General features: G+C 41.1%; 1 protein-coding gene across 12 annotated transcripts in view; it reads right to left on the bottom strand.

Annotated features, from left to right (window-relative positions):
- The window catches only part of NIN (ninein), a 59,531-nt gene that overhangs the window by 4,438 nt on the left and 38,456 nt on the right, over positions 1–16,637 (bottom strand). For 4 of the 12 annotated variants that reach the window (XM_042047353.1, XM_042047352.1, XM_042047364.1 and 1 more), the window contains 12 exons: positions 15,809–15,934; positions 14,885–14,954; positions 13,964–14,179; positions 13,520–13,633; positions 12,179–12,301; positions 11,543–11,656; positions 10,433–10,579; positions 9,460–9,639; positions 8,688–8,837; positions 8,284–8,382; positions 5,175–5,360; positions 4–117 (listed from right to left, as the gene is read on the bottom strand). In XM_042047353.1, the coding sequence (XP_041903287.1) occupies positions 4–117; positions 5,175–5,360; positions 8,284–8,382; positions 8,688–8,837; positions 9,460–9,639; positions 10,433–10,579; positions 11,543–11,656; positions 12,179–12,301; positions 13,520–13,633; positions 13,964–14,179; positions 14,885–14,954; positions 15,809–15,934 (1,639 nt within the window). Of the gene's footprint in view, positions 1–3; positions 118–1,572; positions 2,368–3,299; positions 3,358–5,174; positions 5,361–7,087; positions 7,149–8,283; positions 8,383–8,687; positions 8,838–9,459; positions 9,670–10,432; positions 10,580–11,542; positions 11,657–12,178; positions 12,302–13,519; positions 13,634–13,963; positions 14,180–14,884; positions 14,955–15,808; positions 15,935–16,637 lie in introns of those variants that run through there. The other 8 variants (XM_042047357.1, XM_042047360.1, XM_042047355.1 and 5 more) reach the window with 8 other exon arrangements.

Below are 16,637 nucleotides of genomic sequence, written 5' to 3'. Positions count from 1 at the left end.
TACTTGTTCTTTCAGCTGATTTACTTTATCTTGGAGAAGCCTCTTCACAAGCCTTAGTTTCTGCTCCACATCCATCATCCGCTCTTCCATCATTTTTAGAAGCTGCTCATGACCCCCCTGGAAAGCAACATTTACGTGAAAAATCAGTTAAAGATCAGTTCCCATTCACCAGTCTATTTTTTTCCCCATTTTATGCTCAAGAAAATAGCTAGCCCTCCACACTCCAGTCTGTTTTAGAGACAAATAAATTAATAAACCCTTCACTGAAGCAAAATATTATGGGCAACACTTAAAAGGACACTCTCAGCACTGCACTGGTTTTCCAGGTCTAAGTTACACTTGACATTACCAGATCAAGGAAAAATGATATAAAATTTTAAGTTCTGTCTTGTTCTCTGTGATGGTCAGAGCTGGGTAATTTCCTTTTCTTGTTCTTTGGTGCTTCCAAATTTCTGATGAACGTGGGAAACAAAATGCCAATCCAATGGTTTTAGAGTAAAAATAAGGTGAGGTCATAAGGTAATGTTTGACAGTGTAGCTCTCCCATGCCAAAGACACCTTGAAATCGAGTAATAGCCAAAAAAAGTAGGATTCCATTATCCCAAACTTCATTTTTTACATCTTTTTAGATTAGTTTTCATGACCCTAAACTGGTTTTCCTCTTTATCTTCAGCAAGGTGACACTGTAACCAAAAGCATAATAATTCTGGTCATGAGACCATTACACCAACACCTGAGGGAAGTTTTCCCAAATAAATAAGGAACATCAGGAATTACAAAAAGACTTGTTTGGATTTAGGAACTTGAGACACTGCAGGAAAACTGAGACTTTATTTTAATGCTGCTTGTTACTCAAATTCTAGGAAGTCATTTGAGGAGATTAACTTTGAGAAAGCACCAACCCAAAATAAAACACCCTCAAACCCAAACCCATCGCACCTGTGGAGGAGGATAAATGAAAAACTGCTTCAGGTAGGGAGTTCCTCATCTAAACCCCTACAAAATGATCCCCTTGGGGGATTGATTTAAGCCCAAACATCTTATTTGCTGTAACAGAAACTCAAATCTGTGTATGGGGCTATGTGATAAATCATTTTTATGAAAAACTGACAGTAGAGGCACATAGAAAACAGTTTTGCAGTGTGGGTGGATATTTTTCTGAATTAAAGGAATTTGATTGGAATTCAAAACCCTGGAACTCACTATTCCACTTCCCACTGGTTGCAGGAACCTTGAGTGAGTAGTTATGTGGAAAAGAAGAATTAAAAAGAGGTCTCAATCTCTGTGATCCCTGGTTTTTTTGGTTTAAATGTTCTCACTTCATATTATTTCATGTTAAATGGGAGAAGTCAGCTCAGGCAGTAACATTAAGGTCAGTAAAAACAGGAGCCAAAAGATCTTTGCAAGCAAACAGCTGAAATGGTTCATGGCCTCAACTAAAAAAAGTCATAGGCCTTAAAGAGGTGTTTTGCTGAACTATTAAAGTATTAAAATTCTGATTTATTCAAGTAGTTCGAGACAAAAACTATAGAATTTCATCCAAAAACCAATAATTTTCCTTTTTTTTTTTGGACTGCTTTTTTACTTCATGGCCACAGCAGTAGAAGATCTCCCATTTTCTTCTGTTTTCAGGTACATCTGCTAAAGAAAAGCAGAGTTTCTGTACTCTAGTACATCCCCACCACAGATCTTTCCCAGAAGTGGTGACATAACAATCCTCATTAGCAAAGATAAGTATTTTGTCTAAAACTTGGTCATTCTTGAAGTGGAAATTATTGATTTCTATGAAGACAAGACACATTATGCTTAAAAAAAGATTTTATTTTTCATTTACATCCAAAAAAAGTCATCTTTCCCTGTTAAAAATTTTATACATCTTATACAAAAATGCAGTATAAATACCCCAGATTTTCTTCAAATCTCATATAAAATTAGTACCTTTTGAGAAAAATAGGCTCTTTCCCCTTCTGAACAACTGCACATTTTAAATAACATAAATAAACCCCATTTGTAACAAGTTAAAAAAAGCTTCTGGAAGCTTCTGAGCTTTCACAAAATAGCTTCTAGACAAATAAATAAGAAAATAACACTGCGGAGAGTTTTTTTTTGTGGTTTGTTTTGCTGTTTTTTAGGGGGGAAAAAATAAATTTGATCCTCAAGTTTCTCAGCTTATGCCAGTTTGTGTGTTTGTGTGTGTTTATCATGGAAAAGGAATGGGATCAAAAGCAGCCAGAGGTGTCAGAGGTGCCCGATCCTCCGGTAGGAATCTGCATGCACTGCTCGCTGCTCCGGTAGCAAGGCCTAGAGAAAGAAGGCAAGTGGGAATACTTCACCCTGATATCCAGGTTTTTCTTCCAAACATGTACACTTCAAGCAAAAAAAAAAAAAAAAAAAATCACCAATATAAGCAAAGCAAGCAACACAGGACAGAAAAAAAAATACACACACAGAAAAACCATGCAGAGTACCTTATATTTTATATTTGTAAATACGAATATTAGTGCTACACATACACAGCTGGGAGGTTGAGGGGGCATTTTCTACATCTAAAGACTCTCATCCATGTTTTTTAAAAGATCAGTGGCAATGATTAAGTTAGCAAAGTTGTTTAGAGGAAATCGCCCTCCTTTCTCTCTAAACAATCTCATATATAACATAAAAAATCTCATTTATTATAGATAAAAATCTCTCAGATTGCCCAGCATTTGGGAAAAATGAAGCCCAACTGAACCTCCTTTGAAAACTTTGCATTTCTATCTTCAACCTTGTTGTTTTTCCCTCAGAGTGAACAAGCAGCTGGTCAGAGGTGATATGAAATTTGAAATAAAGAGCTGTGCAAACGGGGAGTTGAGCAACTCAAATATTAGTCGGTTCTAGGCAAACTTTGGGAAATAGTGGGTCATTAACAGGCTCCCAAATTTAGTTATTGAGCAAGGAATGTGAGGTAATCACAGCACTGGACACAGCAGAAACAGTCACTGGGAATTCAGAAGAGTCCAGACAGGTTAACACAGTAAGAAACAGTTCAGGAGTTATAATTTAATTTAGTGAAATTTAAACATGTAACAGCAGCCTTTGGATGAAAATAACTCAGGACTGACTGCAAAATGAACGAAAAAACACAAACAACCAGGATCAAAAGGCAATGAAAACTGCAAAGCAGGAGAAGCACAAAATAATTCCATTAAAGGGATAACTTTGGATACCTCATTACACAGGATCTAAGAGAGCTGCAAAATGCAAAGCAGCAGCAGAACTAAATAGTTAATTTTACACAGAAAGCATGGAGATAACCTGACCTTGTACTCACTGGTGAAAAGATGATGGAGAGGGATTAGGATGCAAGTTTTCAGGGTGCTAAAGGGGACATTGAAAGGGAAATGAGCTCAACTAAATGTTAAACCCTAAAAACCAGGATGGCAAAGAAAAATCAACAGAGATGAAAGCAGGAGGTGCTTATGAGAAGCAGCAAAGTGGAGACAAACTGAAATAAATCTGGCTTTGTTTATAAATGTTTATAAATGTGAGTTTTTAATAATGATTTAGAAAGTTATCTAGTAAAGTCCATGAAAAAAGGGGTGTTATAAACCAGAATATCCACTCACTTTAAGGAAAAAAGGGAAAAAAAAATAAAAGGATTGAGTGCATTAGTGCATTGACAGCAAATATTTGCAAAGCCTCTCCGTAAGTATTTTTAAATTGACAAAGCTTTTCCAGGAAATGCAGGAGCAATTCTTCTCTAGAACTACAAGTTCCAGGATGTGACTCGTCTGCAGATTGATTTCAAAAGCTAAATTACAAAGTCATCACTCCTAATGCAATCCCAGCACATTCATTTGCAGCTGCCCCTGCTGCAATGTGGCTCTGATTGATTTCTAATTTAAACTGCACATTTTGCTCTCTGTGGAATGGGACCAAGTACCTCAGCCTGTGGTGATGCACTTCTGGAAAGGAACCTTACAATCAATTTATTTCTACTTAACCTTAAATTGTTTGCTTTTAAGGTTCGGGGGTTTTTTTAAATTTTTTTTAAGAAACATTTTGATTTGATGCCTTTCTTAAAAAAGAATTTTTACTCCAAGTTTTGGAAACTTCAAAAACTGGTTACTGCCAAGACTCTCTCCATAATATCTTTATTTTTCCTGAAATACCCTATTACTATGCTCAGAGATTTTTGAGCTTCAACGTTTTGGTCTTATTGTTATTATTTTAAGGTATTATTTTAAAGTTTAACTGCAATCTAAGTTTAGAATATAAGAGGGTTTTTTTTTTCCTGCTAACAGATGAATAAATAGCTAATAGTATTTTATCTCATTTATTTATCTAAGTATAAATCTAAATAAATATCTAATCTAAATAAATCTAAGAGAAATAAAATACTAAATATACATTTAGGTTATTTACAGCTTTATCTTTTCTCAGAAGATAGAGTTGTAATATTCTTTTAAGACCTATGGCCTGAGCCAAAGCTTTAGAGATTTAGAGATCCAATTACTTTTTGAAGAAAAGGATCACTTGGCATTTTTTATATGGGAGATACAAACCTTTCTATTGCCTATAATTCTGTTTTACAAGGTAAAAAATCCAAACAACACTAAAAGTGATTCTGCCCAACATGGGCAGTGGATGAATTAATCTTCCTTGGAATTGGTCTTCCCTCAGAAATGCCAATACTGAAGTTTCTGTACAACAGTACCAATGTCTTGTCTCATGGCCAAATCAGGAAGATTGACCTTATAAAAAGGATTAATTTGTTTTCTGCTCTGCTACAACTGACACAACTCCATGTGACAACAACAGCCCAAATCAGGGTTTTATGTGATGGATGCTTGTGCAATATCTGGCGTGGTGCATTTTAAAAATAACAGCTCCAGACATGGACATTAGGTAAAGAAACAAACAAAACCCAACCCTATAAACACTTACTGCACATGGAGCAGAAGGAGAAAAGCCAGTTAAATGTGTTAACTCAAAAGTTAAGAGGACTTCAAAACGAAGCTCTGGCTCAGGCTAACCATGCTGAACAGCATCTTTTGCACATATCCTTGCTGGCATCAAAGTTCAACTTTTGAACTGGCATAAACAGAGAACGGATCTCCTCAGAAGAAAAAAAAAAAACCCAAGACAACTAAACCAAATACCTTAAAAATTTTCACTTTCAAGGAGCACCTTACCTGCTGCATGTTTGTCCCTGAGGCTCTGCTCTCGAGCTCTTCCTGGAGGTGCTGACTCCTCCTCTCTGCCTGAAGCAGCTGCTGTTGGAGCTGCAGGATCTGTTCCCTGGGCACCGGGGCACAGCCTTGCTGCTGGAGCTCCCGGGAGCGCGGGCTCTGGCTACGCATCCCGCCGGACTGGAGCATCTGGGGAGGCAAAAATCCCAGCCATCAGCACCTGCCCCCTCTGCCTGGGCTGCTCCAGGCAGCAGCTTGCTCTCAGATCTCTCGTGGGTGAGAAAAACAAGCCTGGACTCAGTGATAGATGGTGAGCAGGCAGCTTTTCCCCCAACGAAAGAAAAGATGGGATTTCACATGCAGCGCTGAAGCTGAAAGGAAGCTGGGCTTTGATTCATCATTTCAGGCCTGAATTATAAAAAAAAAAAAAATCACTAAATTTTGGATGAATTCCTATCAAAGTTTAGTTGGCCTATGGTGGACTTTAAGTAATAGTAATTTCCCATTTCCAATTTCCCATTTGAAGGGGAAGGTTGAAGTTGTGCTGATTGTTTCTAGTCTTTAGGAGGGAGAGAGAACATTTATCTCTGGTTATATTACATTCAGAATTCAGTATTTAAAACCCTATAGATCTTTCCTAATGTTCACTCCTGACTGTGGGGAAATTATGAGCCAAGAGAGTCATGTGAAATAATTTAGAATTTTCACAGACTAAAGTAAAACCCAGGTAAGTTAACTCACAGTTGGAATCATTAATGATACTAAAAAGGACCAGAACTGGACAGTAAAAATCCCTGATGGTTCAGAAAAATTCATTTGCAGTTGGAATTTGTGTAACATTAATAATTTCTTCCCATAAAGGTCACCAGTTGATCACATCATAAATTGTCACCTGTTACATCAAAACCATTACTCTGTTCCCTTAGGAAAAGGTGTATAGGGTTATCTTCTTGGTGGTTTTAATTTTCCTTTCAAAAGTGGTTTTAATTTTCCTTTCAAAAGTGGTTTTAATTTTCCTTTCAAAAGTGGTTTTAATTTTCCTTTCAAAGGGGGCAAAATTATCAATTTGGAATAATAGTTCAGTTAATGACTTAGTCTCTAAATATTTTGCACAGTGGTGCAGCTCTTCTGGCCCTGTTACCATCTTATATCTCTGCTGGTCCAGGTAAACAGAAAATAGCTTTATAAATACTTCAAAATAAAATGATTTGTACTTTTTAAAGCTATTTAGGGGTTCTCTTTGTCTGTAAAGGAGCTGTGCTTTTCCTGACAATATAAACAGTGAAAATAATGAGCTTTTGGTAGAATTTCTTTCAGGGTTCCTGTCATGTTGTGAAGCACATGAGTAACTAATGAGGAAACAGTCAAGTAGTGTTAACAGCATCTTAAAAATAAATACTAATGAACCAACAATGAAAACAATATAGCCCTGCTGTATTCCTCTGTGGAAGAAAATGGAACAATCATGAACTTGCTAAACTATCAGGATGATGCCCAATGGGATCAGAAATAAATTAATTTAAGGAAACATTGGACAGTCTGGTAGAAAAGCATGCAGGCACCAGAGGTAAATATGCAAACACCTTCAAGCCTCACAGTCAATGGGTTAGCAGGAAGCCACTTTTCATTCTCTCAACTCCCAATTTTAATTCTTTTGGAATGCAGTGATTGCTGTCCATTTTCATGGCAATCCCTTAGGAATATGCAGCTCCTTGGAGTACAGAACCACACTGCACAACACACCGGCCACAAAGAACCCAGTGCAGCTGTCCAAAATTGACAATGAAATGAACAGTGGCTTCTTTACTTAAAAGATGCATGGAATAAAAAGGAAAAAAAAAAAGAAATCCATAAAAAAAAAAATAAAGGAATGTTTTCTCCATGCTATGGTGGTACATTAAAAATTATTGCTCTACCTTTGCACACTATTTCAGAGAGAGAAGTGCCCCCTTCTCTGCTAGTTCCAACCACTGAGTTCTAGCCAGGTTAGCCATGGACAAAAGGAGAACAGGCACAAAAGAGAGCGTTAGAAGTCACAGAGCACTGAGGGAATGTTGTACACACCTGCTGGGAAAGGGTTAGCAGGAGGAACAGAATCCTGATTGTTTGAAAGACACATTTCAGGAGAAAATGCCATCCCGGGCTCGGTGTTTATGGGTTTAAGTGCTTGGCATTTTCCCAAAGCTTAATTAAGACAATATAAATAAATGCACTGGGAATATAAGCAGTCTTTTCATTAACTTGTCAAAATCTCTTATTTCCTAATTAGGCTTTTACAGTTTTGTTACTAATTACATAGGATTTTCAGCCTAATGGCTCCCATTTGCTGTCTTGACAAGAAACATGAAGCCTTCTATAAAGTGGCATAGAAGCCTCATCTAAAAGATGCTTTGACTTATGGAACAAGTCAAAATTGAGGTTTTGGTTTGGTTTTTTTAATGTGTCATGTTTTAAACTCAAATCCAGGCTATCAAATTTAAACAAGACTGCTGAGAGAAAACTTGGAGGTCAGGGCTGACCTTATGGGACACACTAAACACAGTAAGGCTGCCCATTCCTATAACCAAGGACTCCTAAGTTTTGATATCCAGCATGTTCCACCTCCAGCAGAACTTTTACAACAGCTTGTAGAAGAATCTCAACTGAAGTTGTCATTGGTGCCTTTAAATTAACAGTAAGCTGTGTAAATTGTTATTTTATCCTGATTTAGATAAGACTTAAATTCAGCAAATTATTCCCAGAGAAAATAAGAACAGGTTTCTACATTAAGAGCAGCATCACACAAACAGTAGTTAGGAAATTTGAGGTGACATGTTTTAGGAAGGAAGAGGGAAGTGTCACAGCCTTGCCCCAAGTACAGAAACAAATTTCTTTGCTATTTGATTTTATATCTGAAGCCGTATGTGAATTATGAGTAATCACAACACGCTTCAGAGAAGGATGTTTGCCACACAACTTGGTCATGAAAGATGAGGTTAAACATTAGGAGAGGTTAATTCTTCTAGTTTCAGTTAGTTTTGTCTGTTACTACACATCTGTAAGTTGTTTTAAAATAAAATAAATTCAGTGAGATAGTGATAGAGCCCCACAGTCAACTGTGATTGAAAAGTACCTCCATTAACTGATCATCCAGCTTGACTTGCTTTTTTCTTAGCCCTTCGTTTTCTGAGCTGGTTTCCAGTTCACGTTCAAGAGAATTCATCTGACTGATCTATCAGAGACAAGAAGTTTCCTTAGAAAAGCAGCAATTTCTCATTTTATCTGTTTTTTTCCCCCTCATCAATCATTGAGTATCAAGAAACTCAAGTCTAAAAACCAGGAGTATTTAGACAAGTGCTTTGCTACAAGAGATGTCTCACAGCAGATGCACAGAGCCCTGTCAGCTCCTTGAGACACAGAACTGTGAGAGGCAAAGAGCAGAAAATTCAGAGTAGAAGAAAGTTACAGCCTATCCCTTGGGCTCTTGAGAGATCAAAACTGCTGCACTGATTTGTGTGTTTGCCACTCAAAACTCACCTTCCTGTTTGCAGATGACAACTCCTTCTGAAGCTGTTCACACTCTCTCTTCAAGCTCAGCTTCTCCTGCTCTATGGCTTTGACAATCCCTGACTGGCTTTGATGCTTTTGGTGCTTTAGGGAAAGGATTGTGGATTCCAGCTGTCGGATCTGAGGAGATCAGAGATGAACAAATGTGGAAGGATGTCCCAGATAATTCCACTTCATCTAAAATACCGAGTACCAGTTGATTCTGGACTCAGAGAATCCCAGAATGGTTTGGGTTGGAAGGGACCTTAAAGCCCATCTAGTGCCACCCCCTGCCATGGGCAGGGACACCTTCCACTATCCCAGGCTGCTCCAAGCCCTGTCCAACCTGGCCTTGGACACTTTAGGGGCAGACACAGCTTCTCTGGGCAACTCTGGGGTATTTTTGACATATTTGCTTTGAGATCTTGGCCTTCTTTCCCTTCCTCCTCCCCATAATCCACTGAATACTGCGAGCCAAGAAATTGCACAAGAAGAATGTTAGGAATATTAAGAATCTTTTTGTTAACTCAAAGTTGGACTGAAATCTTAAATAAGATTTCAGAATTATCAGGATTGTCTTTTAAAGAAAAGAAATCCCCTTAGAGTGTTGAGGAGTCTCATTCTCTGGAGATACTCAAAACTTGCCTGGATATGATCTGTGCTGAATGGTCTGAGTGATCCTGCTTGAGCAGGGGGGTGGAATAAGTGACCTCCAGAGCTCCCAACCCAACCCTCCAGTGATCTGTCCTCTTGCCCAGGTTACCTTTTCCCTGGAGTGAGCCAGGTCTGTTTTAGTGCTCTGCACTTCCCTCTGCAGCCTCTCGTTCTCCTGCCTGAGCAGCCTCTGCTCCTGCTCCGGTGGCTGCTCCAGCTCATCCCAGTGGATTGGCCCCCGCTGGTCCTGCAGCCCTGAGGGAGGCACAGCCACTTCCAGAACCCGGTTCTTAAGACAGACAGAATTGCAGGGTTAGGCCTTAAACAAAGAAGCAGACATTTGCTCTATTCAGGTGGGTTTTAGGTGGATTTTCAGTAACTGCAGACTCCAAAGCCGCAGCATTCCCATCTCCCTCCCGGCCCACTCACTGTTTTCCCCTAAGAAATCCCATGTGCAAAGCCCCAAGTGCTTCTCCCTGCTAAAATCATGGATAATAGCTGTGTGCCCAAGGAGTGCACAGAGCTCAGCAACACGCAAAAAAAAAAGCAATTTATGCTCTCTTTAGAGCCAAACAGAACTCAGTATTATATATCATTCAGTAATAGCAGTAATTGAGTTCCTGTTGTACAATTCTGAAACAGCCTCTCTTCCACATGGACATTAAATATTCCTTAATTACATGGCAAATAAGCCAAATTAGTAGCTGAATTCCTAACAGCAATCCCAAGACTGCTGTCTACAACCTCCTTCAGTTACAAATCCTCAGTAGCTGAGAGGCTGGTATAATTCTGTACCTTTCAAACCCAAGTTGCACTGAAAATTAGATCCTCTGTCAACGACCAGCTGGTTAATTTTTATAGTTGATAGGTGTAAATGAATACATTGTCCACAGACTTGGGGGTTTTATTGGTAAAAGGTTTCTTTTAGGGAAGAATGGAGACTCAGGGGAGGGACTGATCGTTGCCTGTGCTTACGTTCGATACTTAAAACACAGTTTTTAAAAATCAGCTTAAAACCTGCACATTATACCCAATATACAATAATTATAGCTACACCTACTGAGAGCCCTGAAGCCCTTTACCTTTTCACTGGTGTTCTGCAGCTGTTTGTGCAATGCCATCACCTCTTGTTGCAGAGTTTCCTTCTCCTGCTGTGTCACCCGCAGGTCGGATTTCAGCCGGGACATTTGGAGGTTGGTGCTCTGCAGAGTTTCATCCAGGCTCTGAACCTGTAAGGAGCAGGAGCACAGCTTGGCTTTTGCTAGGCCAGGATTCCCTGTGTGGAGCAGGTATGCCACGTATTTAGGATCTCTGATGGAAGGAGTGAAGTTAAAACGCTGATATCCCCCTTTGAAAATGTTAAATTGAGTTTATTGCTCCCTACAACTCCCTGACAGGAAGGTGGAGCTGAAGGGGGTGTCAGGCTCTGCTCCCAGGGAACAAGGAACAGCAAACAGCCTCAAGTTGTATCAGAGGAGGTTTAGATTGGATATTTGAGAAAATTTCCTCATGGAAAGGGTTTTCCAGCACTGGCACAGCTGCCCAGGGCAGTGGTGGAGTCCCCATCCCTGGGACATGTGGCACTTGGGGACACAGGGCAGTGGTGGCCTTGGCAGTGCTGGGGGGAATGGTTGGACTCGATCTTAGAGGGCTTTTCCAACCTTAAAACTCTATGATTCCAAATGATTTTCCAACTTTTTGTTCCAAGCTCGCAGCCATCCACTTTGAATAGAGCCACAGTGCTGCATTCACCAGAAACATGTTTCAGCCCTGAGCATTTACTGCAATATGCTGGGAAGAAGCTTTCCCTTGAATTATTTATTCTTCCTGGCAGCCCATGGCCAAGGAGAAACTCCAGGAATGCTCAGCCAGGCAGGGAACCACTTGATCCCATCCCTGCCTGAGGAAGGATGAGCCTGCACCAGGACAGAGGAGCAAGAGCAGAGTCTCTGCAGTATTTTAGGAACCACCAGGCAGAGGGAATTGGCAAAGGTAACTCGGCTGCAGAGAGAAAAAGTCCCTCATGTTTAACAAGTTTCCTTTTGCCCTTTAAGAGCATCACTTTGAAAGCCCCTCAAAGCAGCCAGTCTCAGCTGCGTGACATCAAAAGGGGGCTTTAATGAGAAAAAGCACTACAAGAGATGATCAAAATGCCTTTATCCAGGGTTATAACATAAATCCCTGCTTTATACCTTGTCCTGGGAGACGGAGAGCTGCGCTTTCAGGGCCTGGCTCTGCTGCTCCCAGGATTTCTGCTCCTGCTTCAAGCTGCTGATTGCACTCTCCAAGCAGCTGACCTGAGCTACCTGCAATGAGATTACATCAGGAACCATCCCTCACTCAGGAATTTTTTGGACTCAATTTGACTTCAAGGCTTACCCTAGAGGGAATTAAAGCTAAGGAAGGAAGGAAAGAAAACACAGGAAAGCAAAAAACCCCTCAGCTCCCTGAATTTCCACACAATGGGATTATTATTTACAGTGTGCAGACTCCTCTGCTCCAGTTCAGAGTTACACTATGGCAGAGTTGCAATAGAAGTCCAAGAACACTGTCTTTCTTGTCCTGCTGCAATATTTATATCCTGGCCTCTCTTCCTTGCAATGTTTGGAATTTTCTACATAATCAAATTACAGTAAAGCTTGGCTCCAGAATTTAAGCTTTCCTCTCTAAGACCAGCTAGGAATAAAAACCAGGCAGTGGCAATTAAGCTTTTATCCAGCTTGAGGGTAAGGAAAAATATATCCAGAGAAGTTTTATAGGTTATGGTGATACAGATAAAGATATAAGAATTTTAACAGCACGTAGTGATGTGGATTTGCAGTTCTTACCTTATCAACACATCTGTTCAGTTCCTCACTCAGGGCTTCTTTCTCTTTCTGCAGCTTTTCATTTTTAGTAATTAAACTTGAAACTTCATTCTGAAGGTCAGAGAGATCAGAACATCTGGGCAGCTGTGGGAAGCAAACCCCTCACAGTTGCATTTCTGTGCTGTTGCAAAATTTGGCATGAAAATCATGGGATGCCCGAATGGTTTGGGTTGGAAGGAACCTTTAAAAGGTCGTCCAGTTCCAATCCCTCTGGAATAAGCAGGGACACCTTCCACTATCCCAGGCTGCTCCAAGCCCTGTCCTGCCCTTGGACACTTCCAGGGATCCAGGGACAGCCCATTTCTTTGAGCAGCCTGTTCCAGGACCTCTCCACCCTCACAGGGAAGGACTTTTCCACAATATCCCACCTAAACCACCCTGTGTTAAAACACACAGAGGGAAAACCACTGCACTGCTGACTTCCAGTCCTTTTCCCAGCTGACCCAGTGCTTTATCAGTGCCTTTCCTCATTCCATCTCCTGCCTGTAATTACACTCCAGCCACAATCCACTCCTCTCTGAATAGGCCTCAGCTGCTTTTGCTTTTTAAGACCATTATCGACCCTGAGCACTGGGTGCCTCAACTGAGTGTTTTACACTGTGCAGAAAATGACTTTGTGGAGCCCTAATCAGGGAACTGACTCATTTGAAGGCTTCATTATCTGTGTTTATTAGCATATATTTACAGCCAATTGAACTGTGCTTGTACAGGAGATAACTGAGCTCTCCAGGAAATTATCCTCAGACATTGTGAGACTCTGATATCTCCAGATGGGTTTAGCAACAGGAATTCTCCCTGACAGGACATGCTGGAAGAGCTCACTCCTTAAATGGAGCTAATATGGGTTGTATCTCCTGTTACACAGGGAAATGTTCTCCTGTGGGTCCCATTTGCCCTGTCTATTCCTCGATTAGAGCTTTTAATCTTTATCTTGACCAAAGCTTCTCTTTGTAGATCCACTATTCCCAAAAATCTTTTGGCAAAGTCTAAGTGAATCCAACCTTATTCGAAGAATTGTGCATTGCACCTGGGAACTGTTTCAAAGAGGAGTTACATTCCCTTCCTTTTATGAACTTTCTTTAAAGAAATTAACTATTTTCATCCATGAAGAGATGGTGAATATCAATCTGATGGCACTCAAATAGAATCCCAGAAGGGTTTGGGTTGCAAGGGACCTTAAAGCCCACCCAGTCTCCCCCCTTGCCATGGGCAGGGACACCTTCCACTACCCCAGGTTGCTCCAAGGACATTCCCAGGGATCCAGGGGCAGCCACACCTTCTCTGGGCAGTAAGATGCCACACCTGTTTTGTCTTCTCCAGCTCCTGCTTGAGGATGTGGTTCTCCTGCTCCAGGAGATGAGCTTGAACCTTCATTTTTGACACCTCCATCTCCAAAGACAACACCATATTTGATGACTGCAAAAAAATAAAAGGCTCAGATTTTAATTTAGGAGACTCACAGAGCACCAAAGTTTAAGCAGAGGATGCTGCAGCCACTGGATAGAGCTGGGATGGCACTGGATGAACAACAGCCATGCTGGAAACTGCAGGGAAACATTTGCCATCACTAAGCTGTGTTTTCAAGACAAACCTCCACATTTTTCCCTCCTGGCTTTTGGCTGCTGCTGTGTTTAAGCCAGCACTTAGCAAAGCTCAGCTTTGAAATCCCATGCACATCCCAGGACAATTCCAAAGGATGCCAATTCCATAACACCTGAAGCCCAACTGTCCTATCAAATCCTGTACCTCTGCTTTGGAGTTTTCCAGTTCCTCTTTCAGCAGCAGCCTCTCCTTTTCCCATTCCTCCAGGGTACACTTTCCCTCTTCCCTTTCCTTTTGCTTGAGCACCCTTGCCAGCTGTTGATTGAGATCCTGCACATCTGCTTGGTTTTTGGAGTTCCTCTGGCTCAGTTCTGTGTTTTCAGAGTCCAGCTGTTGGTTCCTGGTCTTCAGATCCGCCACCTGAGTGGGGACAGCAGTGATTTTACACCGGGAATGAGATTTTGGGTATTTCCTTTCTATTAAGGTGATTAAAGATCTGGCAAGTGTCACTCAAACAGTGACTCCAACCAGTTAATTTCTCATAACTGGCCTTAATTAGACCAGTTAAATCAGTCACCCAGCACACTACTGTTCCCCCTTTCCCTTTGAGGTAGATTTTGAGGGTTACCCAGTAGATTATTCTAAGCAAGTATTTTCCTAAGCAATACCAAGATGACATGGATGTAAAAGCTACTCAAACCTTCTAAAAAGCCACCCCTAAAATAAAAGTAGCAGCCACAGGAATACAACTGGCAGCATTCCTAGACCCAGCCAGCTGGGAAACGAGTAGAGGTTGAATCACAATCTCTATTTCCCATGGGCTACTGCAGAGAATCACACAAAAACTACAGAACACAAGATTTAAACTTTATATTTCTACGAAATAAACTTTCCACGTTGACTATGGAAAGTGCTCTCAAGCCTGCAAGCTGACACAATTACAGCTGTTGTTTTAGGAGCAGGTCAAACAAGCCTCAAATCAATCCCAAAGAGGCAATAAAACAGTTATCAACAAGTTTAAATTTATAAAAATGTTCATTTTCTGCTGCCTTTGTGACCACCCAAGGAACAGCTTTGATGCAGTTATGATTCCCACAGAGAAGGTTCTGGGCTCAGGCCACACACCTGCTTTTTCAGGTTGTCAACCATCTTCTGCACAGCCACTTTCTCCTTTCTCACAGCCTCTATCTTCTGCCTATGGAAAAATGAAAGCTCATTAACATTAAAATCAATTATTAATATACAGAACTGCAAGACTGGACAGGAGAACATCACCTCAAGTTGTGCCAAGGGAGGTTTAGATTGGATATTAGGAAAGATTCCTTCATGGAAAGGGTTGTCCAGCCCTGGCACAGCTGCCCAGGGCAGTGGTGGAGTCCCCATCCCTGGGGAGATTTAAAAGCCGTGTGGATGTGGCACTTGGGGACACAGGGCAGTGGTGGCCTTGGCAGTGCTGGGGAATGGTTGGGCTTGATGGTCTTAGAGGTCTTTTCCAACCTTAATGATTCCAAAAATGGGCTGTTTTTAACATCACCAGAAATGGTAATTGTGGATATTTATTCATTGCTCAGCATCCCTGTTCTGCATCAACTTGACAAGTGCTCCACCTCTCAAGGGGCCCCTAGTGGATCTTTTCTAGAGGGGAAGAATAATCCCAGGATCATGGAGGGTTCTGCACTTGCCAAAGACCCAACCACTGGAATAATCTGTCAGATGAGCCTCTCCCTGCTTTTGCTGAAGCACAAATAATTGCATCAGGTCAGCTCCTGTGTAGGTCCTGTGCTCATGTATGTTACTGGGTCACCTCCTCAATGCCTACAGCTAAAACCCCTGCCTGGCTCTGGGAATGGGCAGGACAAGCTGGGGCAGGGAAAAGGATGAGGAATAACCTGTCAGGCTGCTGGATGTCCAACAGCACCGTGAAATAACCCCATTTTGGATTTGTACAGCACCTAGCACACAAAAGAGCTTGGAGAGAAGGGATGAACCCATTGTGGCACAGCCACAGCCTGAAGGCATCACAGGGTACATTCCCCATGGAATTCTCACCTCATTTCTTCCCTGGATCCATTTAGCTCCCTCAGTTTCAGGCTGGAAGCACTCCCTTCTTCATTTAATAAAGTCACTTCGTTTTTCAGGACGGCGTTTTCCTCGCGGAGCTTCTCAGCCTCACACCTGTGGCAGAGACACGAGACAAGTGAGAAAGCAGCTCCTGTAGGACATCTGGGGAGGAAAACAGTCCCACAGGTCAGAGCTACCTGTAATGCTCCAAAACCAAAGCTACAGTTGCCTTGTTTTATGTATAAATGGTGTATTTATATTTTCCATGAATTTAGCAAGAGCGCTCCCCAGTTTGTTCAAAAAACTCTGAATTTTTACAACGAACTTAAAAAAAACCCCGGGGTTTTGGGCTTGTTTTTGTACAGCTCAAGTGAGTGAAAATCTGAAGTTTCACACTAATATTTTACATATCTTTCAGTCCTTGAACTTAACACCACATTATGCAGACTGCCAGGAGAGTGAGCTGTTTCCCCATCTGGAATTCAGAATTCTGGGAACAGCACGGTTGGGAAAGTGCCTTTTCTGCCCCCAGGCGACTGCACAGAAATAACTTAGCCATGGTGGGACACCTGAAAGAACAATTTCCTGCAGGAAGCTGGTGCTGAACAATAATTAAGCTACTTGTAACCACTTTATCCATTAAAAAAAAAGAAATCTTGCTGAAATACAGCAGTTAAAAACAAGGAGGTAAAACCTATGATAATATAATATAAGGAATACATGTTTTATAACTATATTTAGCATATCACACTCCTGAGGGGTTCCTAACTGAGGAAAAAAAGTCCCTATCATTTTCTAGCATTAATTTAAATATTGA

This window comes from Corvus kubaryi, unplaced genomic scaffold, assembly GCF_017639235.1.
Source record: "Corvus kubaryi isolate FWS band 111438036 unplaced genomic scaffold, C.kubaryi_AGA036_p1.0 66, whole genome shotgun sequence".
NCBI classification, from domain to species: Eukaryota; Metazoa; Chordata; class Aves; order Passeriformes; family Corvidae; genus Corvus; species Corvus kubaryi.
The sequence above is the reverse complement of the archived record's forward strand: the minus strand, read 5'-3'. Positions and strand labels throughout refer to the sequence as shown.